At 45.4% G+C, this 27594-nt stretch overlaps 1 protein-coding gene across 2 annotated transcripts in view; it reads right to left on the bottom strand.

Moving 5' to 3' along the window:
* The window catches only part of CLCN2 (chloride voltage-gated channel 2), a 101374-nt gene extending 77420 nt beyond the window's left edge, over positions 1 to 23954 (bottom strand). For both annotated transcript variants that reach the window (XM_070945456.1, XM_070945458.1), the window contains exons 1-5: positions 23798 to 23954; positions 9231 to 9362; positions 6786 to 6914; positions 5432 to 5565; positions 3155 to 3232 (exon numbers count right to left, since the gene is read on the bottom strand). In XM_070945456.1, the coding sequence (XP_070801557.1) occupies positions 3155 to 3232; positions 5432 to 5565; positions 6786 to 6914; positions 9231 to 9362; positions 23798 to 23954 (630 nt within the window). The remainder of the gene's footprint in view (positions 1 to 3154; positions 3233 to 5431; positions 5566 to 6785; positions 6915 to 9230; positions 9363 to 23797) is intronic.
* Between the last annotated feature and the right edge of the window lie 3640 nt (positions 23955 to 27594).

The raw sequence follows: 27594 nt of genomic DNA on the forward strand, positions 1-27594 counted from the left end.
GCCTCTGACGATCTCAGCTGAGTTGCCTGATCGGCAGAGGCTTTTCAAAGCATTGTTTTCTGCAAGGGTGACTTTGGGCCAATCACCAGGAGACTGAGAATTCTAGTCCCTCCTTAGGCATGAAATGAATGTATTTTTTTAATGTACACTGAGAGCATATGTACCAAAGACAAATTCCTTGTGTGCCCAATCACACTTGGCCAATAAAGAATTCAATTCAATTCAATTCAATTCAATTCAATTCAATTCAATTCAATTCAATTCTATTCTATTCTATTCTATTCTATTCTATTCTATTCTATTCTATTCTACTCTACTCTACTCTATTCTATTCTTTATTCCATTCCTTTCTATTCTAAAACAGCTGGGTGACTTTGGGCCAATCATCAGGAGACTGAGAGTTCTAGTACCACCCTAGGCATGAAAGACAGAGTGACCGCCTATTTTATGTTTTTTATGGTTTAATGACCCAGATTAGATTGACTGGATTAACATAAAAATAGTGTGCTGGTTTAGCACTAGGCTGGAAACCAGGAGCGTGTGAGTTCTAGTCCCGCCTTAGGTACGAAAGCTGGTTATATGAATGTGGGCCAGTCACTCTCTCTCTGGGCCCAACTCAACTCATAGGGTTGTTATGGAGAAAAACAGAAGGCAGAAGGAGTTTTAAATACGTTCAGCACTTTCCATTATTTATAAAAACGATAAGGCTGAATATAAATACATAAAATAAATGAGTAACAGCGGAGGATGGCACCAAGGGAAACAATCAGCTAGCAATAGCAATAGCACTTAGACTTATATACCGCTTCATAATTCCTTACACCGGTTTACAATCTCAGCATGTTGCACCCCAACAATCTGAGTCCTCATTTTACCGACCTCAGAAAGATGGAAGGCCCATTCAACCTTGAGCCGGTCAGGATCGAACTCCAAAATGTGGGCAGAATTAACCTGCAATACCGCATTCTAACCGCTGCGCCACCATGACTCTATTAAACTTAATACACAATTCAACCGATGGACGCTAATCCTGACCCAGTCCCCATTCTGTTTTCCAAAGGCTTAGCAAGCCATTTTGCTGGAGACCCTCGTGTGCCAAGAAAAGAGGATTTATTAAGATTTTAACTATAAAGGTGATTGCAGTGCAAAAGAAAGCATCTGTAAGGGAAGTGGGCAGATTTTAATTTTAATAAACAAAGCAGTAAGTAAAATGACTTGCTTTCCGTTTTCTCTCTCATTTTCTTCTTTTCTTAGGTAGGTGACACGACTAGCAGTTAGGTAGGACAGAAAGAAAACATCTTTTAATATATCTAGATTGAACAGATAAGAAGTAGATGCAGACAGAGATAAAGATTCAAGAGAGGAATATGGGAGGCAAGTCAAAAAAAGCATAGCAATTAAAGTATTGAAGCGGGCAAGAGATGATTGATAGATGATATCTCTTTTTTGTTGTTCTGATTTGCTTTTCTTTTTCTCTCGCTTTCTTTTCTTTTACTAGGTAGTTGATATGACTAGAAGTTAGGTAGGCTAGAAAGAAAATGTTTTTTAGTATAAGGGTGACATGATCGAAAGGTAGAATGTAGAAATGTAGAATAAGAGATAGAAATAAGAGAAGGGAGAATATTAGTGTACTTTTATATAATAAAAGAGCCTTGGTAGCACAGTGGACTAAAGCACTGTTATTAACATCTGCTGCTTGCAATTACTGCAAGTTCAAATCTCACCAGGCTCAAGGTTGACTCAGCCTTCCATCCTTTCAAAGGTAGGTAAAATGAGGACCCAGATTGTGGGGGTAATAAGCTGACTTTGTATAAATATACAAAAGTATGAAGGCTATTGCTTAACACATTGTAAACCGCCCTGAGTCTCCGGAGAAGGGCAGCATATAAATTAAAGCAAAAAAATAAAAATAAAAATAAAATAAAAGCAATAACAACAGAAAACATGGAATAATTGGACAATGATAGACTGCAACTTAATATAAATGTGTATTATTAATAGAAATATATGTTGATTGAATGTAATAACTATGATTAACTTTACTAGTTTTATTCGTATTAGAATGTATGACACTCAGATGCCACGCTGTTCACCCATTGATATGTTTGTAAAAAATTTTTAAAAAGGTAAAAAAAAGGTAAAATGCCACGGAAATACTGTTTTTTTTCGTGGCGCTCCCCTCTTCCGCTAATGTCACAGAGGGCTAAGTTGATATGCAGATCACAAATAAACCATCTCCCCATTGGGAATCCTTCAGTTTAACTCCCAGCTCGGTTGGCCTTTCTCAGCTTTCAACATATATTTTTATCCCTAGCTTCGGAAAACAGACCTTCTAAATAGCTTAGACTACAATCCCCATTGTTTTCAGCCAGCCTGGCTTTGGAGCACGATGTTATGCTAGCTGGCGGGCAAGAGAGTTCAAGAATGAAGTCATGAATCTAATCATAATATGGTAACAGGAATAAGGGAACAAGTCCACAACAGTACTTTTCCTAAGAGTTCAAGAGTGCCTTTAGGACTGTTTTTTTGGCAATGACCATAAAGCAGGCCTGAATTTGGTTTGATTTCTACAATTTGGGGATTATTATTATCTCCAAATTATAAATCTTAGGACTGAGGGTAGAGGAACACAACTCGGAACTGGACTCCTGCCTGTTGTGACTAACCAACAATAAAGGAGAATGTGGACTTGTTTTTCTTTGAAGGTGCTTCGCTTCTCAACCAGGAAGCTTCTTCAGTTCTGACTGTCGGAACTGATGAAGCTTCTTGGATGAGAAGCGAAATGTCTTCAAGGAAAGTCCAGTTGTCTTTTGAGGGGGAAAAAAAGCACTTTTGGGACAACCATGACCTGGATGACTGAGAATTTCCATAGAAAATAAAGGAGAATATTTGTAGCTCAAATGAGGAGAAATGAGGAGTCCTTGGTGCTCTCTAGTTGTTTTCTTTCAGATTTTTCATTACCCAAATTAGGTAACCTCATCAGTGCACTGATGAGGTTACCTAGCTTGGTAATGAGACGTCCGCAAGAAAACAACAAAACTGAGAGAGCACCAAGGACCCCTGATTAACCAGCAATCTGATGTTTTCCGGCCATCTTGTTTTTCCATTGTCAGAGCGCATATTCTACGTCGCTTCCTCAGAGTTAGATACTCACCTCATAAATGCCTCCAAAGACCGAAAGAAACTTGCTGAGGAGGGCTGCACACATGCTGGCTATGTGAACAAAGGGTCCCTGAACACAGGAAAGGGAGGAAGGAGAAGTTAGCAAGATCGGCAGAACGTTGCTAGGGCCCAAACACTCTCAAAGTTTTTATGTTTATTTATTTATCTATTCCAGGGGTGGGCAACTGTGGCCCTTTTACAACCTGTGGACTTCAACTCCCAGAATTCCTGAGCCAGCTGGCTCAGGAATTCTGGGAGTTGAAGTCCACAGGTTGTAAAAGGGCCACAGTTGCCCACCTCTGATCTATTCAGTTTCTGCAGCCGCCCATCTCAATCAATGATTCCATGCGCAGTGTGTCCAGTTATGGGAGCTGATAAGGCAGCTGGATTAAACAGCCTTGGAAAGAAGATTCACAAGATCATAGAGTTGGAAGATATTGTGGTCCGCCGGCAGCCTGCAGAGTTGGACAGTGAGGAGGCTGGGGAGGAACATGGGCCAATCCTGGAGTCTGGGGAAGGTTCGGACGAGGGCTCTACGTCGGAGGCAGAGAGTGGGCCAGGGCCATCTGGGAGTTATGTGCTGACTCCGGAGCCTCCAGAGTCTGACGTCAGAGAGGCAGAGGAACAGGGGAAGCCTGTTCCCAGTGCACACATGCGCAGAGGTGCCAGAAGGCAAGAACAGTTAAAACAAAAGGGACGACTCGGGAGTAGGGCTTGGAGATGATTGGCCCCTCCCATAAGACATAAAGGAGGAGCAAAGGCACATGAGCCTTTGCAGGAAGCAACTGTTGTTCGTGCTGGCCGGTTTCAAGACTGCAGCTCCGTGTTGACTCTCTGTTCTGTGTGGCCTTGCAAAGTTAATTGCCAATTAGGTCTTTGGCAGCGTGTCAAGGGAGATAAAGGTGGGTGTTTATCAGCCTTATCAGAAGAACTGTGGCAGACTTTTGTCAGACTCTTTACAAACTATTTGGGACTCATCTGTGAATGAACCGATTGAGAATGAACAGGCTCTGAATGAGCAGAATTCACAGCCGTTGAAATAAAAAGGGGCCTGGTGACGCAGCTGGCTAATAGCCTGTTATTAACATTCAGCTGCCTGCAATTACTGCAAGTTCGAATCTCCCCAGGCTCAAGGTTGACTCAGCCTTCCATCCTTTCTAAGGTAGGTAAATTGAGGACCCAGATTGTGGGGGCAATAAGCTGACTTTGTATAAATATACAAAAGGATGAAGGCTATTGTTTAACGCACTGTAAGCCGCCCTGAGTCTCCGGAGAAGGGCGGCATATAAATCAAATTAAAAAAAAAAAGAGGGTTTTTGGGATTCATTGTGTGCTTTTACTGTATCAGGAAGCCTAGGTCAGAACAGAAGGGACCCCAGATATCATCATGCATGATCAACCTTCTACAGGATTCATTGCAGGTGGCAAACGAATGTATAGAATGAATGAGCTGGAAGGGACCTTGGAGGTCTTCTAGTCCAGCCCGCCTGCTCAAGCAGGAGACCTTATACCATTTCAGAGAAATGACTGCCTAGACCAGTGATGGCTAACCTTTTTGCCATCGCGTGCCAAAAGTGGGGGGAGCACGGGGGAGTCGTGCACGTGCGTGCCCACACCATAATTCTATGCGCCCCACCCTGCGCATGTGTGCGCGACCCCCCCCCACGTTTCCCCCGCTTTTGGCACGCGATGGCACGGTGGGCCCGGTAGGCCCATTTTTCGCCCACCCCAGGCTCCAGAGCCTTTCTAGGAGCCTGGGGAGGGCGAAAACGGTCTTCCCCACCCACCGGGTGGCCCTCTGGAGGCCGGAAACAGCCTGTTTGCCGACTTCCAGGGGGCCCAGAAGGCACAAAAATCAGCTGGCCAGCGTGTGCATGTGCGCCGGAGCTGAGCTTGTGTGCCCACCGATAGGGCTCTGCGTGCCACCTGTGGCACGCATGCCATAGATTCGCCATCACGGGTCTAAAAACATCCAGTGATAGAGTGCCCACGATTTCTGGAGGCCAGCTGTTCCACTGGGATGTCAGAACTTGGGAACCAGGTTGTGAATAGCTTTTTTTGGGGGGGGGGGATGTCCATTGTAACTTAAAACAGTTGCTAACCAAGTGGTCGTAAATTGAGGACTACCTGTATCATATTTTCTCTCAAACTACCTTCCTGCAAACTAAAGGCAACTGTGTCTTTTCACCATTCCAGGCAGAACCTGGCTTCCAGATCTTTCTCCACCTTGGTAGCCCACAGACCCCACAGACCCCAGACCCCTCCTCACCTCTTTCCCCAAAGGCATCCCACTGCCTAATGCACAGGTCAATCCAATGACTTTGGCCACAAAGGTCTTGAGGGTGAGGTATTCCTTCAGCACCACCCCACGCAGGATGGTTTTCATTTCTGGGATGCCAGAGCCTGTAGAGAGAGGAAGGAAGGAAGGAAGGAAGGGAGGAAGGAAGGAAGGGAGGGAGGGAGGAAGGAAGGGAGGGAGGGAGGAAGGAAGGGAGGGGGGGAGGAGGGAGAAAGAAAGAAAGAAAGAAAGAAAGAAAGAAAGAAGGAAGGAAGGAAGGAAGGAAGGAAGGAAGGAAGGAAGGAAGGAAGGAAGGAAGGAAGGAAGGAAAGAAAGAAAGAAAGAAAGAAAGAAAGAAAGAAAGAAAGAAAGAAAGAAAGAAAGAAAGAAAGAAAGAAAGGAAAAGGGAGAGAGGGAAGGAGGGAAGGGAGAGAGAGGGAGGGAAGAAGGGAGGGAGGGAGGAAGGAAGGAAGGAAGGAGGGAAGGAAGGAAGAAAGGAAGGAAGGGATAGGGAATGTGGTGGGGGACGGGGGAAGAAAGGAAGAAAGAAGAAAAGAAGAAAAGAAAAAGAAAGAAAGAAAGAAAGAAAGAAAGAAAGAAAGAAAGAAAGAGAGAGGGAAGAAAGAAGGGAGGGAGGGAGGAAGAAAGGAAGGAAGGAAGGAAAGAAGGAAAGAAAGAAAGAAAGGGAAAAAAGAAAGAGAGAAAGAGAGAGAGAGAGAGAAAGAAAGAAAGAAAGAAAGAAAGAAAGAAAGAAAGAAAGAAAGAAAGAAAGAAAGAAAGAAAGAAAGAAGGCAGGCAGGCAGGGGAGAGGGAGAGAGGGAAGGAGGGAAGGAATGGAGAGGGAGGGAAGAAAGAAGGGAGGAAGGAAGGAAGGCGGGAAGGAGATGAGGCAAAAAAGAAGAATCAGGAAAATCCAGAGAGATGCAGAAATCCACTGAACGAAAGAATGTTTAACCAGGTCAGGGAAAGACCTAGCACAATGCTTTTCAACTTTTACCACTTTAAGATACGTGGACTTCAACTCCCAGAATTCCCCAGCATGCTTTGAGCGTGGCCTATGAATTTGCTTCTTAAGATTCAGGACAGTGAAGACCTTGGTTTGGTTCCTCTCTGAGGGGGAAAAGGGGATCTTTCCAATGCAGAGAAAGGTGACCTGATGGGCAGAAAGGGCCACCTTTTAGGAGAATCCCCTGGGTTTGGGTCTCTGATGGAATGGAACCTTCCTTGTCTCCAGGATCAGAAAACAAATGGTTGGCACAGGTGAGTTCCCAGCTGTGCCTTCCAAACAGCTGGGCTTCCTCCAAAGCAGCTTCTTCCCCTCCCACCTCTCCGGACCGACACTCACCCACCGCCTGCGGGGCTAAGATCTGGGTGAATCCAGCTGAGAAGGTGATGAGCACGATGGGATAGGTAATCCAAGCCATGTATTGCAAGAAAACGTTGGTATCCAACCCGCCGTACATCCACTTTTGGGCTGTAAGAGAGAGGGTTTATTTGTCAATGCACAAGAGATAATCTTCCAGGTTGAGTTGCCACCACGCAGGAGGCTAAGCTAAAGTGATGCTTCTGCCTCGAAGAGACCATTTTCTCAGCATCTTCCCTCCAGAAATTTGGATGGCCTCAATCTTGCTAGGCGCTGAAGTCCAGGCTGTTTCCCAGGCCAGGAGTCAGCAATCCGTGGCTCTAGAGCCGCATGTGGCTCTTTCATCCCTCTGCTGCGGCTCCAGGGGTGGGTTCTAAATTTTTTTTACTACCGGTTCTGTGGGCGTGGCTTATTTTGTGGGTGTGGCTTGGAGGTCATGTGACTAGGTGGGCGTGGCTAGCTGGTCAGAGTCATTTCTGGAAGGTCCTCGCACTTACGACCAGTCCTCACACTTACGACCCGACTCATTTGTTTGCTTTTAACACTGATCAGCTGTAGGACGGCCCTTTGAAGCCCGGCGGCAAGAGTTTAAACAGTTTTTTTCCCTCTAGTCATCAGCTGGGACTCAGGAGGCAGCAATAGATTGGGGAAGGGGCCAAATAAAAGGTAAGAATAACGTGGGTGGGTGGGAGGGCGGGGGGGGGAGAACCGGTTTGGTGACGTCATATCGTCACCGCTACCGGCTCGGCCGAACCAAACTGAACCGGGAGGAACCCACCACTGTGCGGTTCCCTGTCGGCTCCACAATTGATAGGGCTTTCGGTTAGGACAGGTAGAGGAAAAAGGACGCCGCACTAGGAGGAGACTCTATGGTGGGGGAACTGGACTTCCGGTCGGCTCCAGAATTGAATGGGGGGCTTCCGGTTAGGACTTTTGTGGCTCTTTGAGTGTTTAAGGTTGCCGACCGCTGCCCTAGGCCTTTGGATCAGAGGGGTAGATGAGCTGGACTTAATTGACCTGATTTTTGTCTGCAAGTTGCGTTGTTGTTTTTCCTTAGACAGCAATAGCCATAGCACTTAGGCTTATATACTGCTTCACAGTGCTTTTACAGCCCTCTCTAAGCGGTTTACAGAGTCAGCCTATTTAAAAAATCTGGGTTCTCATTTAACCGACATAGGAAGGATGGAAGGCCGAGTTAACCTTGAGCCAGTCAGGATCGAACTCCTGGATGTGGGTAGAATTAGCCTACAGTACCGCATTCTAACCACTGCGCCACCACGGCTCTATATTGGATGAGAAGCAATATGGAGTGGGGGGTTTTCTATGCTTTTAATTATTGTAAGCTGCCCAGGATCACAATAAAAAAAACAAAACATAAAACAACATAAAATATAAATAATGAAATAATAAAAGTCCTTGACTTATATCAAGCTCTTTGGCCAGCAACCCGCACTTATGGCTATCTGCAGTGTCCTATAGTCGTATGATTGCTTTCTACATAACCCACTTTGTATCCATCACAACTCACAGCCTTAATGGGCAGACAGGCTCCATTACAGTTATATGTTGAAAAATACAATACAATACAATACAATACAATACAATACAATACAATACAATACAATACAATACAATACAATACAATACAATACAATACAATACAATACAATACAATACTGAAATGAAATGAAATGAAATGAAATGAAATGAAATAATTAAACGAAACGAAACAAAATGAAATAGAACAAAATGAAATAAAACGAAATGAAATGAACTAGGATAGAATAATAAAATAAAATAATAAAATAAAATAATAAAACGAAAGAAAATAAAGCAAAACAAAATGAAATAGAACAAAATGAAATAAAATGAAATGAAATGAACTGGAATAGAATAATAAAATAAAATAATAAAATAAAATAAAATAATAAAACAAAATAAAATGAAATGAAATGAAATAGAACAAAATGAAATAAAATGAAATGAAATGAACTAGAATAGAATAATAAAATAAAATAATAAAATAATAAAACAAAATAAAATAAAAGGAAACGAAATGAAATAGAACAAAATGAAATAAAATGAAATGAAATGAACTAGAATAGAATAATGAAATAAAATAATAAAATAAAATAATAAAACAAAATAAAATAAAACGGAATGAAATGAAATAAAACGAAAAAAAATGAAATAGAATAGAATAATAAAAAAATAATAAAAAATACAATAAAATAATAAAACAAAATAAAATAATAAAACGAAATGAAATAAAATAAAACGAAACAAAATAGAATAGAATAGAATAATAAAATAAAATAATAAAAATCAAAATCAAAACAAAACGACCCCTCTTGGAAGCCTTGAGTTTCAGATTCGCAGCCTAGGAGCGCTGCCTGCCTTTGCACTTGTGATCTGCCATCTTCCTACCTTGCAGGCAAGTTGCTATGGCAAAGTCCATGGCCCAGCTCACCAAGGCCATCAGCAGACCCAAGAGGATGAGGAAGATCCAGTCTTCGCCCACTTTGGAGATGAGGAACTTCTGGCACCGCACGGTACAGACTGCAAGAGAAAGGGGGGGGAAAGGGGACGGGTGAGCGATGGAGAGGCAGGGGCATCCATGGGGCTGCAGCAGAGAGAAGCTGGGATACAGGAGAAGACCAGATCGCTGGCAGAGGGTTGCAGGAGGCTGTCGCAGCTGAAAATGGAGCTTGGGAGCCTGTTTTCACTGGGGTCACCACAGGTGCCCCCAACACAAGTGATGTTCAGCTGGCCACGTTCACCCTGGCCATGCCTATCCCGGCTCCCCGAGGTTAGGGAGTTGGACCAGATAGATCAGGGGTGAAATCTAAAATTTGTTACTACCGGTTCTATAGGCATGGCTTGGTGGGGGGGGCGGTAATGTGACTGGGTGGGCATCGCCGTTTTTTTTTTTTTTACTTTTAAAAGCATTTTTTCTACAACCTTAAGAGGTTGCATTAAAAAATGCTTTTAGAAGCCTTTGATGATCTGGCAACTCAGCTGGGATCGCCAGAGGCTTTTAAAGGCATTTCTTTTTCTACAGCCTCTTCGGCTGAAGAGGTTGCAGAAAAAAATGCTTTTAGAAGCCTCTGAGGATCCCAGCCGAGCCGCGCGATCATCAGAGGCTTTTTTAAAAAAAAAAACTTTTAAAAGCATTTTTTCGGCCGAAGAGGTTGTAAAAAAAAATTATTTATTTATTTATTTAATATAATTTGTATGCCACCCTATCTCCATAGGACTCAGGGCGGCTCACAACAAGTAAAAACAAACCCAATAAAAGACATAAAATACATAAGTATAAAATGTATACTTATATTTAATTTATATAAAATATAAAAAATGCTTTTAAAAGTAAAAAAAACAGCCTCTGATGATCGCGCGGCTCAGCTGTGCATGGGGGGGGGGCAGGGATTTTTGCTACCGGTTCTCCGAACCATCCGCTGCCATCGCTACCAGATCGGGCGATCTGGTCCGAACCGGGAGCATTTCACCCCTGAGATAGATACATATTTTATTTTATTTATTTATTTATTTTATATCGAATTTATATACCGCCCTTCTCCCTGAGGACTCAGGGCGGTATACAGCCAAAGTAAAAACATAAACTACAAACATGAAAATACAATTAAAAAGATATATATATATTTGGCCCCATAATTAATGACAATATGAAACAGACAGACAGACAGAGAACAACAGAAGGACGTGATGGTATAGAGATGGGTACCAGAGAAGAACTGAAGAGAGGTCCATCCAATTGATGGTACCAGGAGTGTTGAAAACAAACAGGGTTAAGATAAAAGAGCAAATTAAAAGGACGATTATTTTCCATGGAGTCTGTCAGAGACCATCCAACCAATCAGAAGAGACGGAGGGAAGATTTATTAAAGCCGAAAACCATGAATGGGGGATTTCAACAAGCTCTAGACTTCTGTGAGAAGATTAATTCTGCGGGACCCAAGATGTCACATCAATTTTTCCACTTGTCTTGGTGATAATTTTCCTCTTTCCAAAGATTTGAATTGCGTATCAGGGGGAACAGCTACTTCGGATTTGGGCCTTACTAACGGGATTGGTTGGAGATATTGAAGAGATGAAAACCGGATGGAAATGGCTATACATTATTAGAATCTTTATTTTTTAAAAAAAAAAACTTGCTTGGAAACAGCCCTGGATTTTTAGAAAGCATAGTTCTAATGAACTAAGAAAAAGTAAGGAAGGTGTGATATAAAGAAACCTTTAAAAGGTAAAATGGATTGAAGCTAGTTGGGAATTCTTGAAAAGGAAACGGAGCTTCAAAAAAATTAAAGTTTAAATTAAATCTCAAATAAATTAAATCTCAAAGAGTAACCAATGAAGAAGAAAACTAGGGAAATTGGAGAAGGCCAAATGCAGTCCTCCTCATCAAGAAAGGACAGAAAGAGAAAATCAAGATATTATCAACCATCCAAACCTGGAAAGATATTAAAACAGTAAACCAGTCCATTTCTAAACATCTTGAAGAATAATAGAATAACAAAGTCGGAAGGGATCTTGGAGGTCTTCTAGTCCAGGACTTCAACTCCCAGAATTCCCCAGCCAGCTTTGCTGGCCCGCTTTGCTAGCTGGGGAATTCTGAGAGTTGAAGTCCGCCAGGCTTAAAGTTGCCAAGGTTGGAGACCCTTATTCTAGTCCAAATCCCCACTCAGGCAGGAACCCCTATACCAGTGACAGCTAACCTTTTCAGCACCAAGTGCCCAAACCAGAATGTGTGAATGCATGCGCGCACCGGAGCGCTGGAAACCCGAAGACCAGCTGCCAATGGCACAGGTACCAACAGAGAGGGCTCCGTGTGCCACCTCTGGCACGCGTGCCATAGGTTCGCCATCACGGCCTTATACCATTTCAGGCAAATGGTTGTCCAATCTTTATGTCAACTCGCAAAGCATCCCTGGCCTGCTCTCGAATTGCCATAGGCAAGGGGGAAGCAGCATGGCAGCCAAAAACAAAAGCACATTTCAGATGTATCTCTCTCAAGGCTGTCTCCCAGGGTTACCCACAGCGGCCGGAGGGGAGTGATCTCTACAACCCGCGAAATTGCTCCGTTGGCGAATGTGACTGATGACACACCCTGGGAGGAGGGAGGGGGAAACTTGGTCAAGACTGGGTTGTAAATTACGTGGGGTCACAATTGGCTTCACTTGGAACATGCCGACATGTTAAAAGCCTCCAGTGATGGAGCATTCACAACTTCTGGAGGCAAGTTGTTCCACTGATTAATTGTTCTAACTGTCAGGAAATTTCTCCTTAGTTCTAGGTTGGATGTCTCCTTGATTAGTTTCCATCTATTGCTTCTTGTCCTGCCTTTGGGTGCTTTGGAAAATAGGTTAACCCCCTCTTCTTTGTGGCAGCCTCTTAGATATCAGAACATTGCTATCATGTCACCCCTAGTCCTTCTTTTCATTAAAATGGACGTACCCAATTCCCACAACCGTCCTTCGTATGTTTCAGCCTTGAGCTCTCTAATCATCTTTGTTGAATGAGACTGCCCAAGAAATTCTCTCTTTTTTTTTTTTTTGTACTGTTATGTAATCTAAATTTAATGAGGAGGTAGACTTCATAACACTAAACAAGATCAAAAGTTTCTTTCACAGTACATTGGACTAAGACTATACTCTGAAAGTTCCCTAGGTTTCATTCAGCAAAAATAACTAGAGTGACTCATTGGCCAAAATTGTAAACAAGTTTGCCCATTTCCTCATATTATGAAGGCGACCTTAATCAGGCTCCATTCGTGCCCCTTCACTCAAGCCATTCATATAATGCCTGGAAAGCAACCAAAACCGGCTGCCAAACTCTTAACTTTCAATGTGAAAGAAGAGGAAAGTTATTAAACCCTTAGGAAACAAGCTTAATGAATTGCATCTAATTTGTTAACCATCTGAAAACAAATCGGAACAAATTTCAACTGATGTTTTTGCCCTGCCACTGATCCTTTGGGACAATGGGAGGCCCAAATATGTACCGTGCCCATGCCCCCCTCAAAGTGGTAGAGTTATGAGATATAGGAGTCCACGAATTAAGACCATTTATTTATTTATTTATTTATTTATTTATTTATTTATTTTATTCAATTTGTATACCGCCCTTCTCCTAGTGGACTCAGGGCGGTGCACAGCCAGAACTAAAACACATACCAATACAAAATTTAAAATTTTTAAAAGAATTACATGACTTTTGCCCAAAATTTAAAACATTCAAACTAAAAACCATTGACAATTTAAAAAGCTAAAAAAAAGGGGGAGGGGGTTTCACGCCAGCCCTGCTTGATGGAAAAGAAAAGTTTTTAGAGCATGGCAAAAGGCCCGGAGATCTGGTATCCTTCGTATCTCCGGGGGCAAATCGTTCCAGAGGGCAGGAGCTGCCACAGAGAAGGCCCTCCCCCTGGGGGTCGCCAGCCAACATTGCCTGGCTGACGGCACCCTGAGGAGGCCCTCTCTGTGGGAGCATACTGGTCGGTGGGAGGCTATCGGCGGCAGAAGGCGGTCCCGCAAATACCCAGGTCCTATGCCATGGAGCGCTTGAAAGGTGGTAACCAACACCTTGAAGCGCACCCGGAAGATCACTGGAAGCCAATGCAGCTCACGCAGGAGAGGTGTCACATGGGAGCGGCCCCTCGCTCCCATAATCCCCCGCGCGGCCACATTCTGCACCAGTTGGAGCCTCCGGGTGCTCCTCAAGGGGAGCCCCATGTAGCCCCATTTGTTTAGTAAGCAAAGTTAATAGGGAATCCAGATTTACAATTGCACTGATTTACTTAACAAGTGCGGCAAGGAAGGTCCTAACATGGGGCAAAATTCACTTAACAAATTCGGGGTGCAATGTAAGCCAAGGACTATCCATACTCCAAAGTTTGCCCAGTGTTAGTCGAACCACTACAAACTGGCCCATTTTGACTCAGTAGTCTAGGATTTAAATCAAGAGTTAGTTTACCAGAAGACTACAGGTCTCAAAATTGTTACCAACTTATCTTCAAGGCCAGTATTCACGAGTCTGACTAACACCACTTATCTATAGATAAAGGAATAAACTGTTTCTCTCCATCCAAGGTTTATATTTTGTTACTTCTCAATCAACTAGGTCAGGAGATGGGAGAGTATCATAGAAAGCAATGGCAAGACAGCCTGCTCCAGCTGAAGATGTGGCCTTCAAGTCCCAAGGACTAGCTGTACGATTCAGAACGTGTTGGCTGAAAATTGGCCTTTATTACAATGGGTTTGTTTAAAGATCAATCAATCGATTAATCAGAATCGAGCTGGAAGGGACCTTGGAGGTCTTCTAGTCAATGTTCAAGCAGAAGGGCCTATACAATTTGAGACAAGTGGCTGTCCAGTCTCTTCTTAAAAACCTCCAGTGATGGAGCACCCACAACTTCTGGTGGCAAGCTGTTCCACTGGTTAATTGTTCTCACTGTTGGGAAGTTTCTCCTTAATTCCAAGTTGTTTCTCTCCTTGATTAGTTTCCATCCATTGTTTCTTGTCTTGCCTTCTGGTGCTTTCAAAAATAAATTGGCCCCCTCTTCTTTGTGGCAGCCCCTCAAATATTGGATTACTGCTATCATGTCCCCCCTGCTCCTTCTTTTTTCTAGATTAGCCAACCCCAAATCCTACAACCGTTCTTCCTATGTTTTAGTCTCCAGGCCTTTAATCTGGAGGCTGGAGGCTAAAACATACGAAGAACAGTTGCAGAAACTGGGTATGTCTAGTTTAATGAAAAGAAGGACCAGGGGAGACATGATAGCAGTCTTCCAATATCTCAGGGGCTGCCACAAAGAAGAGGGAGTCAAACTATTCTCCAAAGCACCTGAGGGTAGGAGAAGAAGCAATGGGTGGAAACTAATCAAGGAGAGAAGCAACTTAGAACAAAGGAGAAATTTCCTGACAGTGAGAACAATTAATCAGTGGAACAACTGGCCTCCAGAAGTTGTGAATGCTCCAACACTGGAAGTTTATAAGAAGATGTTGGAGAACCATTTGTCTGAAGTGGTGTGGGGTTTCCTGCCTAAGCAGGGGGTTGGACTAGAAGACCTCCAAGGTCCCTTCCAACTCTGTTATTCTATGTTCTAATTTATTTATTTTTTTAATTTGATTTATATGCCGCCTTTCTCCGGAGACTCAGGGTGGCTTACAATGCGTTAAGCAATAGCCTTCATCCTTTTGTATATTTATACAAAGTCAGCTTATTGCCCCCACAAACTGGGTCCTCAATTTACCTACCTTAGAAAGGATGGAAGGCTGAGTCAACCTTGAGCCTGGTGAGATTCGAACTTACAGTAATTGTAGGCAGCTGGTGTTAATCACAATGCTATCAGTCTGCTGAGCCACCAGGCCCTAATCATCTTAGTTGCTCTTTTCTGCCCTTTTTCCAAAGTCCCAACATCTTTTTTGTAATGTGGTGACCACATCTGGATGCAAGTATTCCAGGTGCGGCCTTACTAAGGCTTTATAAAACGGTATGAATACTTCACATGATTTTCATTCAACGACTGCAGTCATTGGCTTAAGAACTATGGCATTTCCTTTACGACTGCCACAAAAAAGAAGGGAAAAAAGCAGACTCCATTACGGTCATAAATCAAGGATGACCTCTATTTATTACATGATCCCAGCCTTAGGTGGCCAGCTAGAGTCATGCTGCACTCTTTTATCTCCACGGGCATTTCCTGGCATGAGACTGAGGAAGTCACTAAAGCAGGGGTGGGCAAATGTGGCCTTTTTACAACCTGTGGACTTCAACTCCCAGAATTCCTGAGACAACCAAGCTGGCTCAGGAATTCTGGGAGTTGAAGTCCACAGGTCGTAAAGGGGCCATATTTTCCCACCCCTTCATAAAGAGTTAAAATACCCAGGTATTTCTGCTTCATTTTCAGATTTGGGCCGAGCAAAACGATAAAACTGAGCCAGATTGGCCCTTTGATACTCAAAACGGCTGAAGACGCTTCCAGATGTTCTGCATCTGGCTGGCCAGTGCTACCTGAGGCGAACTGAGAGACCGGTCCCAAATTCTGACTTCATGAGTAAGCCTACAGTCGGCCATCCTTTTTACCCCATTGCTGTGACAGCTGTGGGAAGCCAACAGCTGGACCCAGAGGGGGGGGGGGCGTGGCATGGAGGTAGCTCCGGATAGGAAAACAGCCTCTCGCCCTCCTGCCCATCTGGTCACAGGAGGTGGCCATTCGAAAAGAGGAGAGGAACGCAGTCACGGCCAAGGCCACCCCAGGACAGAGGAGTCTGGACACGGTCCATCTCCTGCGGCTGCCCCCACGAGTTGGCAACTTTTAACAAGGAAACAGCCTCAAGGACAAGGCAAGCTGTGACTGCAGCAGTTGCTAAGGGATTTAGGAAGAGCCAGATCCCACAGACAATGTGTGTTTGTGTGTTTCTTTCTCTCTCTCTCTCTCTCCCTCCCTCCTTCTCTCTCTCTCTCCCTCTCTCCCTCCTTCTCTCTCTCCCTCCCTCCTTCTCTTTCTCTCTCTCCCTCTCCCTCCCTCGTTCTCTCTCTCCCTCCCCTTCTTCTCTCTCTCCCCCTCTTTCTCCCTCCCTCCTTCTCTCTCCCCCTCTCTCCTTCCTCTCTTTCTCCCTCTTCCTCCCTACCTCCTTCTCTCTCACTCACTCTCTCTCCCTCCTTCTCTTTCTCTCTCCCTCCCTCATTCTCTCTCTCCCTCCCCTTCTTCTCTCTCTCCCCCTCTTTCTCCCTCCCTCCTTCTCTCTCTCCCCCCTCTCTCCTTCCTCTCTTTCTCCCTCTTCCTCCCTACCTCCTTCTCTCTCACTCACTCTCTCTCTCTCCCCCTCTCTCTCCCTCCCTCCTTCTCTCTCCCTCTCTCTCCGAACTACTCAAAATTTCCGCTACCAGTTCTCCAGAACCTGCTGGATTTCACTCCTGGTTTTGCTTGTCAGAATGATGCAAAAGGGGATCATATAACCCCAGGGCACTGCAATCGTCATAAGTATGAGCCAGTTGCCAAGCATCAACTTGTTCACATGACCGCTACAATGGTCATAAGTGTGAAAAATGGTTGTGAGTCGCTTTTTCAGTGCCACTGTAATTTTAAACAAACCGTCTCAAATTGAGGACTAGCTGCACAGCAAAGCTGACAGTAAAGGTCCAGTTTGGCAGAGCATTGTGGGCAAGAGGTCACCCCCCCACTGCTGAGGAAGATGGCCAGCAGAGCCAGCGGCATCCATCCCAGCTGAGCTGCCCCCTCTACCAACTTTTCCAGGATCCTCTTCCTTTCGTTACAAGAAATTTGCTCACCCACCCATCATCTCTTTTCGAACCTGGATTCACACAATACAGATAGTCCTCGATTTACGACCGCAATGGAGCCCACAATTTCCACTGCTAAGCAAGACAGCCGTTAAGTGAGTTATGCCTTGTTGCACGACCTTTTTGCCACAAAACTGCCAATCATCGCAGTTATCAAGTGGTTCGTGTAGTATTGGTTAAGCAAATCTGGCTTTCCTCATTTTCTTTGCTTGTCGGAAGTCTGCAGGGAAGGTTAGAAATCAGGGGTGTCAAACTCGATTTCATTGAGGGTCGCATCGGGCTGGAGTTGACCTCGGGGGGGGGGCATGGCCAACTGGGTGGGTGTGGCCAGCTTGACACCACTCCCCAAACTGCTGGCCCGATGTTTCCTCTTCGCATGAGGTAAACCGGGCCTAAGCGACGCGGGCTGGCCCCTTACATTTTCCAGGATGGCCCCACAGGCCGAATCCGACCACATCACATCACCTTTTTATAAATGGCGATCACAATACATGCTAGCTGCCACACACACCTGAATTTTGCTCACGTGACCGAGGATACTGCAATGACCGTAAATATGAAAAACCAGTCCTATCAACTTTTTCCGTGCCATTGTCATTTCAAACGGTCACAACATGAATGGCTGTAAGTCGAGGATTGTCCAGTGACTTAACCAAGGTCACTGAAATAAATGAAAGTTGCAGATTCAAGACACATTAAGCTTGGGGGCTGCCACAAAGAAGGAAGATAGGAGTCAACCTGTTCTCCAAAGCATCTGAAGGCAGGACAAGAAGCAATGGATGGAAACTCATCAAGGAGAGAAGCAACCTAGAACTAATGTAAATAAAGTAGGAATCATACAGGGTCAGCTACATGAACGCTAAAGGACCCTCTCTATTCACATTATTATAAGGGAGAAATGTGCTTGTTTGGAGATTATATTAAAAATCAGCTAAATCTCATTATTGGTAATATATCTTCTGATGAGGCCTAGCTGTCACGGAAGGACAGCCATATGGAAAACATCTGAGGGGCCTCACTGTCAAAGACACAAGGACATGTATGTTACAAAGAGTTACTTATTACCTAAGGACAGCAATAAATCTCCCGTATTAGTAATTACAGAACTAAGGAAGGCTGTCTAGCTAAAGATAATCTTATGAACTAGAAAATAATGGTTTAGTAATTAGGAAGTGTCAATTATCATATAACAAGTGTATGTTAACCATATATGGAAAAATGCATGTGCTCACCAAACCCTTTGTCTTGGAAACATATATAAGCAGTTGTATCAGAGCTTTCCGGGGTTCAGAATTTCAGGTACAAATCTGGCTCTGAACCTGCGCAATAAACACTATCTGGCTGACCCAGGAATGTTTTTCAGTCTTTCATTCCATAACAGAACTAAGCAGAAATTTCCTGACAGTGAGAACAATTAATCAGTGGAACAACTTGCCTCCAGAAGCTCTGGGTGCTTCATTACTGGAGGTTTTTAAGACGAGACTGGATGACTCTTTGTCTGAAATGCATAGAGTTTCCTGCTTGAGCAGGGGGTAGGACTAGGAGACCATCAAGGTTCCTTCCAACTTTGTTGTTATTCTGTATACTCAATTTTAAGCCTTCCCTTTTGGGGAGAAGAAGGGGGCTTAGCGTGTTGTGTAAACCCATCTCTTTCAGTTCCTTCCCAATTCAGCATTCCCCCTGAACACTTCACCTGGATTTTTTGGTGTCTGCCTCCTAAGGACTGTATGAACACACAACCAGTGGTGTCTACCTCCCGGTTCTGCTGAGCTGGTAGCAGTGACGATATGACATCACCGAACCGGTTCTCCCCCGTGCCTCCCCCCGCATTATTCTTACCTTTTATTTGGCCCCACCCTCAATCTATTGCTGCCTCCCGAGTCCCAGCTGATCGGCTAGAAGGAAAAAAACTGCTTAAACTCTTGCAGCGGGGCTTCAAAGGGCCACCCTACAGCTGATCAGTGTTAAAAGGCAGTGTGGTGGTAGACCGGTGCTTCCAAAAACAAATGAGTAGACCGGTGCCTGCAAAAATAAATGAGTAGACCGGTGCCTCCAAAAACAAATGAGTAGACCGGTGCCTACAAAAATAAATGAGTAGACCAGTGCCTCCAAAAAACAAATGAGTAGACCGGTACAGCTCTGCAAGCAGTTAAAAGCCTGGTAGACCAGTACCTCTGCTAAATCCTAAAGAATTGTCACATGACCATCAAGCCACGCCCACAAAACAAGCCACACCCACAGAACCGGTAGTAAAAATATTGAGAACCCACCCCTGCACACAAACATACAGTTTTCTCATGCATGCATTTCTTTCTGTACACAAGTGCCAATTTCCCAATGTCTGGCTGAGCTGCCACCACTCCCGTTCTCCCAGACCAGAATGGTTAATCTGCATAAAACTGGGGACAAAGGTAATTGTAATCCTATATTATCTACAGAGTGTCAGATTAAATTCTGCTGCACAATCTTTCCTTTGACCGCAGCGATGATGTGTGGCAGACCTGTGAGGAGTGGCTTCTCTGAGCCTGAATAAAACTGTCATTGAAATGTACAATGTCTTTACCTTGCTGGTTCATACAACATACTTAATCCTTTTAGAACCCTTTTTAGAGACTTAAGAAAGAATGCAGAGAAGGGAAACAAAGATGATTAGGGGGCTGGAATCTATGAAAATATATGAAGAACAGTTGCAGGAATTGGGTATGTTCAGTATGCTGAAGACTAAACTAAGCTAAGATGCTGAGCTTGTCGATCGAAAGGTCGGCAGTTCAGCGGTTCGAATCCCTAGTGCCGCGTAATGGAGTGAGCTCCCGTTACTTGTCCCAGCTTCTGCCAACCTAGCAGTTCGAAAGCAGGTAAAAAATGCAAGTAGAAAAATAGGGACCACCTTTGATGGGAAGGTCACAGCATTCCGTGCGCCTTTGGCGTTGAGTCATGCCAGCCACATGACCGCGGAGACGTCTTTGGACAGCGCTGGCTCTTCGGCTTTGAAACGGAGATGAGCACCGCCCCCTAGAGTTGGGAACGACTAGCACGTATGTGCGAGGGGAACCTTTACCTTTATCTTTAGTCTGCTGAAAAGGACTAAGGGTGACATGATAGCTGTGTTCCAATATCTAAGGGGTTGCCATAAAGTAGAGCAGGAGTGCCAAACTTGATCTCATCGAGGGCCACATCAGGGTTGTGTTTGACCCTGGGGAGGGGGGGTGTAGGCGTGGTGGGAGTAGGCATGGACAGCTTGACGTTACTAGTGTCAGGGGCACCTGTGATGGCCAAGTGCTAAGGCAGGACTTCCCTCAGACCAGAGGTGGGTTTCAGCAGGTTCTGACCAGTTCTGGAGAACCGGGTAGCGGAAATTTTGAGTAGTTCGGAGAACCGGTAGTAAAAATTCTGACTGGCCCCGCCCCCATCTATTCTCTGTCTCCCAAGTCCCAGCTGATTGGGAGGAAATGGGGATTTTGCAGTAACCTTCCCCTGCCACACCCACCAAGCCATACCACGCCCACTAAGCCACACCCACAGAACCGGTAGTAAAAAATTTTGAAACCCACCACTGCCTCAGACCCTCCCTCACTCTCATTATTATCTCCTTCCTTCCTTCCTTCCTTCCTTCCTTCCTTCCTTCCTTCCTTCCTTCCTTCTTGTTCTTTCTCCGTCCCTCTTCATTTTTTCTTCTGCCTGCCTTCCCCTCTTTCCTTATTTTTCCTTCCTTGCTCTCTTCCCATCTTCCCTTCTTTTTCTTTGTCTTTCCTCTTTCCCTTTCTCCTTTCCTGCCCCTTCTTGCATGCTCAAATGCAAAAGGGGAAACATTTCTCCTTTTGTTTTGATTTTAGTTTGTTTTGCTAGCCAGGAGAGGCCAGCGAAAGCAGGGTCCGTTTTTGCTGGCGGAGGGTTGCAGGAGGCTGTCGCGGCCGAAAACGGAGCCCTGGAGAGCCCCCGTTTCCTTTTTTTCAGGGTAGCCCCATGGGCCAGATCTAAACACCCTGCAGGCCGGATTGAGCCCCGTGGGCCTTGCGTTTGACAACCTTGGAGTAGAGGGAGTCAATCTATTTTCCAAAGCACTTGAAGGTGAGACAAGAAGTAACGGATGGATTTCAAAGAAGTAACGGATTTCAGCATACTTAAAGGATTGTTCACAAGAGACTTATGAATGGGAATGGAAAAGGTGGATAGAATATGTTCAGAACAAATACCAAACTAGAAAGTATCAAATAGCTTTTATTTGAAAATAATGTATTAGAAATATCTTAATGTAAAGAGAAAAAGAGGAAAAATTATATAGGGGGAGGGATGGGTTCAGGTTTATATATCAGTGTTATTAGTTATGAGTACATAATAGGGAAGTCTGGGGGGGGGAGGATTAGGGAGGGTTAGGGAGGACGGGAAGTTTGGGGAGGGAGGTGGGGGGGTGAAAAAAAGGGGTGAAAATGTAATTGTAAAACTTTTGCAATTAAAAAAAAAAAAAAAAAGAAGTAACGGATGGAAACCTATCAAGAAGGGATCAACCTAGAACAGTGATGGCTAACCTTTTTGCCATCGCGTGTCAAAAGCGGGACGAGCGCGGAGGGGTCACACGCATGTGTGCCCTCATCCATAATTCTATGCGCCCCCCCCCCCAATGCTCCCTCTACTTTTGGCACGCGATGGCACGTGGCCTGGTAGGCCCATTTTTTGCTCTCCCCAGGCTCCAGAGCCTTTCTAGGAGCCTGGGGAGGGCAAACACAGCCTTCCCCCCCCCCAGAGGCTCTCCGGAGGCTGGAAACAGCGTCCTGACTTCTGGTGGACCCAGAAGACCCAAAAATCAACTGGCTGGCCACGCATGTGTGCCGGAGCTGAGCTCACATGCCCACCAATATGGCTCCACGTGCCACCTGTGGCACCCATGCCATAGGTTCGCCATCACAGACCTAGAATTTCTTTCTCTTTTCTGCCCTATTAAGCAGATCACTTCCATGCACAGAGTGTTCTCTGGGACAGAGGTCTCCAACCTTGGCAACTTTAAGATTTGTGGACTTCAGCTCCCAGAATTCCTCAGCCAGCTTTCAACTCTGGGAGTTGAAGTCCACAAGTCTTAAAGTTGCCAAGGTTGGAGACCCCTAAGTCCCCTAAGTCTGATAGATAAAACCATCTAACTCAAAGAGGGTGTACTTACTTTTTCACACAACTGGGAATAAAGGGTGCCCTATTGAAAATGCCTTGCCTTTTGGTTTAGGGCCGTGATAGATAAATGGTAGCATGCAGTGATGGGATTCAAATATTTTAACAACCGGTTCGCTGCCCTAATGACCGGTGGGGGGGAGGCATGGCCATAGTGGGTGTGGCCAGGGGGTGTGACAGGCAGCACTCAGCCTCCTGCACCCCCCTGGGAGCAAAAATGGGCCGTGAGGGGGAATGTGTCCCCCGCACCCCGTTTTGAGCCTAGTAGGCCTCCCTGCAGCCTCCTAGGAGTCAAAATGGGGTGCATGGGAAGGGGTGGGGAAGGGAGGGGCCAGCCAGCAATTTAAATACCGATTCACCCAAACCGGCCCGAACCAGCTGAATTCCACCACTGTCAGGAAGAGAGGTATTTTTGGGGGATGCCACTCTCCCTTTCCAAGCAAACACATAATACCCAGTACACTCGTCTATGGAGATTCTCAGTCATCCAGGACATGGTTGTCCCAAAGATGCTTTTTCAAAAGGCAACGATGTTTTCCCTGAAGACGTCTCGCGTCTCATCCAAGAAGCTTCTTCAGTTCTGACTGTTCGGTTCTTCCGTCGGAACCGAAGAAGCTTCTTGGATGAGAAGCGAAACGTCTTCAAGGAAAAACAAAGTCTCCATCGCCTTTTGAAAAAGCACCTTTGGGACACCCAGAACACAAGATCACCTACATATTTTAATGGCGATGAATTCATTCTGGTTCTCCCCCCTTCCTGATCCGCTTCACAGAACGGATGCATTTTGCGCCTTTCAATCAAGGAAGCCACGGAACACTGTAATCCAAACCGCTTATTTACATGCCCACGGCGAAGGATAAAATTAGCACCTAGAAACCCAGAGGTCTAAAGCACTTGTTTGCAAACAAAGAATGAGCTCACTAAACATGTTAAACCCTCATCCTAGTTTCCCCAACGAGTGGCTGCGTCCCTCAGAATACAGAATGACAGAGATGGAAGGGACCTTGGAGGTCATCTAGTCCAACCCCCCGCCCAAGCAGGAGACCCTACACCATTTCAATTGTCCAGTTTCTGCTTGCAAGCCTCCAGTGATGAAGCTCCCACACCTTCTGAAGGCAACTTCTGTTCCATTGGTCGATTGTTTTCACTGTCAGAAAATTTCTCCTTATTTTCCAGGTTGAATCTTTCCTGGTTGAGTTTCCATTCGTTGTTCCTTGTCTGGCCTTCAGGTACTTTGGAAAAATAGCTTGATCCTCTCCTCTCTGTGGCAGCCTCTCAAGTATTGGAACACTGCTTTCGTGTCTCCCCTGGTCCTTCTCTTCACTAGACTAGCCAGGCCCAGTTCCTGCAACCGTTCATCGTATGTTTTAGTCTCCAATCCCCTAATCGCCCTTGTTGCTCATCTCTGCACTCTTTCTAGAGTCTCAACATCTTATTTATAGCGTGGTGACCAAAACAAATGCACAGGGTTTAGGCCTGGCACGGACATGCTCAGCGCAGAACAAGCTACTTACTACGGCAACAGGCACAGCGACCGTGGTCGTACTCCAGAAACTCGGAGGGACGCAGCCGCTCCTTCGGGGAAAATTTCCAGCGCTCCTGCTGCAGCCGGACGCGAGCCGCTTCATCCTTGGCAAATGCTCCCAGGTCCTGGGTGTAGCGTCCATACATCTGGGGTAGAAAAGAGAAAGCAGTGAGTCAAGGACCCTGCCAGGGAGGTCAAGAGAAGATGGTTTGCTCTACCTTCATGGAGAGATCAAGAGGGAATGCGAACCCGGCATTGGGACCCTACAAAGAGATGCGGGCTCAGAAGTCTGTCACTTTCCCCTAGAATAGGGGTGTCAAACTCAAGGCCCGGAAGCCGGATCCGGCATGCGGGGTACTAGGCAGAGGTGCTGCCCTAGAAACAGCAAAGGACCAGACTGTGGTGCCTCTGCCAGGGAAAACGGAGCTCAAGAGCCCATTTTCACTGGCAGAGAGCTCGGGCCTCCACAGGCGCCCCCGACACTAGTGACATCGAGCTGGCCACGCCCACCCTAGCCACGCCTACTCTGCCCCCCCACCAAGGTCAAACAACCCTGATGTGGCCCTCAATGAAATTGAGTTTGACACCCCTGCCCTAGAAAGTCAAAACCAAACTCGATTGCAGAAAATAGGACTTCAGTAACAGAGTGGTCAATGCCTGGAATGCACTACCTGACTCTGTGGTTTCTTCCCCAAACCCCCAAAACTTTAACCTTAGACTGTCTACTGTTGACCTCACCCGGGGGTGAAATGCTCCCGGTTCGGACCGGATCACCCGATCCAGTAGCGATGAAGCCAGGTGGTTCAGAGAACCGGTAGCAAAAATCCCCCCCCCATCCCCAGCTGAGCCGCACAATCATCAGAGGCTTTTTTTTTTTTACTCTTAAAAGCATTTTTTCTATAACCTCTTCCGATGAAAAAATGCTTTTAAAAGCCTCTGATAATCGCGCGGCTCAGCTGGGATTGTCACAGGCTTTTCAAAGCATTTTTTTCTGCAACCTCTTGGCCGAAGAGGTGGTAAACAAAATGCTTTGAAAAGTCTCTGACGATCCCAGCTGAGTTGCCTGATCGGCAGAGAGGTATTTTTTAGGCTTTTTAAAAAATACCTCTCTGCCGAATCAGGCAACTCAGCTGGGATCGTGAGAGAGGTATTTTTTAAAAAGCCTCTCTGATGATCCCAGCTGAGTTGCCTGATCGGCAGAGGCTTTTCAAAGCATTAGAAAAAATGCTTTGAAAAGTTTAAAAAAAAAAAGTTGGCCATGCCAACCCAGTCACATTACCCCCACACATACCAAGCCACACCCACAGAAACGGTAGTAACAAATTTTACATTTCACCCCTGAACAGAGGGTTAATTCTGAAAGCAGGTTAAATGCATTGTGTGAACACAAGAGTAGCGTTTCTATGGTGCCCTCCCAGCCGCAAGTGAGCAAAGAGAATAATCCCAGGTTTGAGATGAGCAGCGACGAGGGACACTTTCTGAGCTCGCTTGTTTTCTTGCAGACTCTTCATGACCCAAACTAGGGAACATCATCAGGGCTACTAAGGAGTGGGTGTCAACCCTGAAGCTGACCTGACCGAGGCCATCTTGACAGCTTCAGGGTTGCCACACTGGAGCTGAGGGATAGGGAGGTGGGGGGATTTGAGACAGCTGGGATTTTGTAGCCAAAACAAAACACTTTCTCTTGAGAACCAAGGACGTTCTCACTGATCAGAGGGAGGCGGAGTGATATCACCAGGCAACCAGAAAGTGACAAACTGTCTATATTGTTATTAGAATTATATAAGCTAGCTAAATGTAATAAATATGATTAATAATATTCTATTTGTATTAAAAAGGTATGACACTTAGAATAGGGTGATTCAGTGGTGGGTTCCTCCCGGTTCGGCCGAGCCGGTAGCGGTGACGATATGACATCACCGAACCGGTTCTCCCCCCCCGCCCCCCCCACCCCCCCACGTTATTCTTACCTTTTATTTGGCCCCACCCCCAATCTATTGCTGCCTCCTGAGTCCCAGCTGATGACTAGAGGGAAAAAAACTGTTTAAACTCTTGCCGCGGGGCTTCAAAGGGCCGCCCTACAGCTGATCAGTGTTAAAAGCAAACAAATGAGTTGGGTCGTAAGTGCGAGGACTGGTCGTAAGTGTGAGGACCTTCCAGAAATGACTCTGACCAGCTAGCCACGCCCACCTAGTCACATGACCTCCAAGCACACCCACAAAATAAGCCACGCCCACAGAACCGGTAGTAAAAAAAATTAGAACCCACCCCTGGGGTGATTGGCATAAAAATGACACATTGAAATATTGAATAAGGACAGATTATAATTTAATAAAAATATGTATATTATTAATAGGATTGTATGAGCTTGTAAAAAAATGGAACAAATATGATTCATACTATTTTATTTGTATCAAAATGTATGACGTTCAGGTGCCACACTGTTCACACGTTGATATGTTCGTAAAAAATAAAAAACTTGAAGAGAAAGTGACAAATTTTTACTTTTAATTAGGTGAAAACCGTAGGAACCTTCAGTCTCGGTTTTCACTAGATCTGTGCCAAAATGGTATATCCAATAAAGCAGGGGTCTCCAACCTTGGCAACTTTAAGACTTGTGGACTTCAACTCCCAGAATTCCTCAGCCAGCAAAGCACAGACTGCCTCAAAGGTGGGTCTGAGGATTAATTTGGCTTCCTGCTGTAGCCTCTTCAGCAGTGGGTTTCACATTTTGGTACCACCAGTTCGCCGCGCACGCCTTCCGCGCATGCACCCGGACTCAAAAACATGCCTAAAAATCACCCACCTGCGATTTTCGCTACCAATTCGCCCGAACTTGTGCGAACCGGCTGAATACCACCTCTGATCCTCTTCCTCCTTTCTCCTGAGGTCTTGTCATGGTATGTGGGGAAGACCTTGGGATTCACAGCAAGGAAACCTTGCCAAGGGAATAGCCGGTTAAGAGCAGGGGTGAAATCCAGCAGGTTTTGACCTGTTCAGGAGAACCGGTAGCGGAAATTTTGAGCAGTTCGGAGAACCGGCAAATACCACCTCTGGCTGGCCCCAGAGTGAGGTGGGAATGGAGATTTTGCAATATCCTTCCCCCAGGAGTGGGGAGGGAATGGAGATTTTGCAATATCCTTCCCCCAGGAGTGGGGAGGGAATGGAGATTCTGCAATATTCTTCCCCCAGGAGTGGGGAGGGAATGGAGATTTTGCAGTATCCTTCCCCTGCCACGCCCACCAAACCACGCCCACAGGACCGGTAGTAAAAAAAAATTGGACTTCACCACTGGTTAAGAGACAGCATCGCTGGATAGTGGGAGGGTCAGAAGGGAGGGTCAGAAGGGACCCTCCCTAGTTTCTCAAGCTGTAAAGGAGATGTTGTACTTTCAGACTTGCAAGATTCTGTTAATGTGGCTTCACAAGAATGAGCTTCTCTCGTCCTGCTTCCTCTCTCGATTTCCCAGGAAATGCTAGCAGATCCTTAACTATCACTTATCTTAAACCAAGAGAGGAAGCAAAAGGGTCAGACGGAAGGCCAATATTTGGGGCTGTCAGCGCCAGGGACCATTTTCTGATCCACTCTTGTGGCAAACTAGCATCCGACGCTTAATTCTTCTTTATTGATCGATTGGCATTCAGGTATTCGCCAGCCAACTTTAAGCAACAGTGGAAAGAAAGGGGGTTTTTTTTGGGGGGGGGGTAGGTGAATTCAGAGGGAGGGGAACCATTCAGGGTCAGCCCCTCCCCACCTCCCACCAAGAGCCAGGAATTTAGAAAGAAT

This window comes from Pituophis catenifer, unplaced genomic scaffold (assembly GCF_029215685.1).
Source record: "Pituophis catenifer annectens isolate HBS135680 unplaced genomic scaffold, rPitCat1.0.hap2 SCAF_6, whole genome shotgun sequence".
Taxonomy (NCBI): domain Eukaryota; kingdom Metazoa; phylum Chordata; class Lepidosauria; order Squamata; family Colubridae; genus Pituophis; species Pituophis catenifer.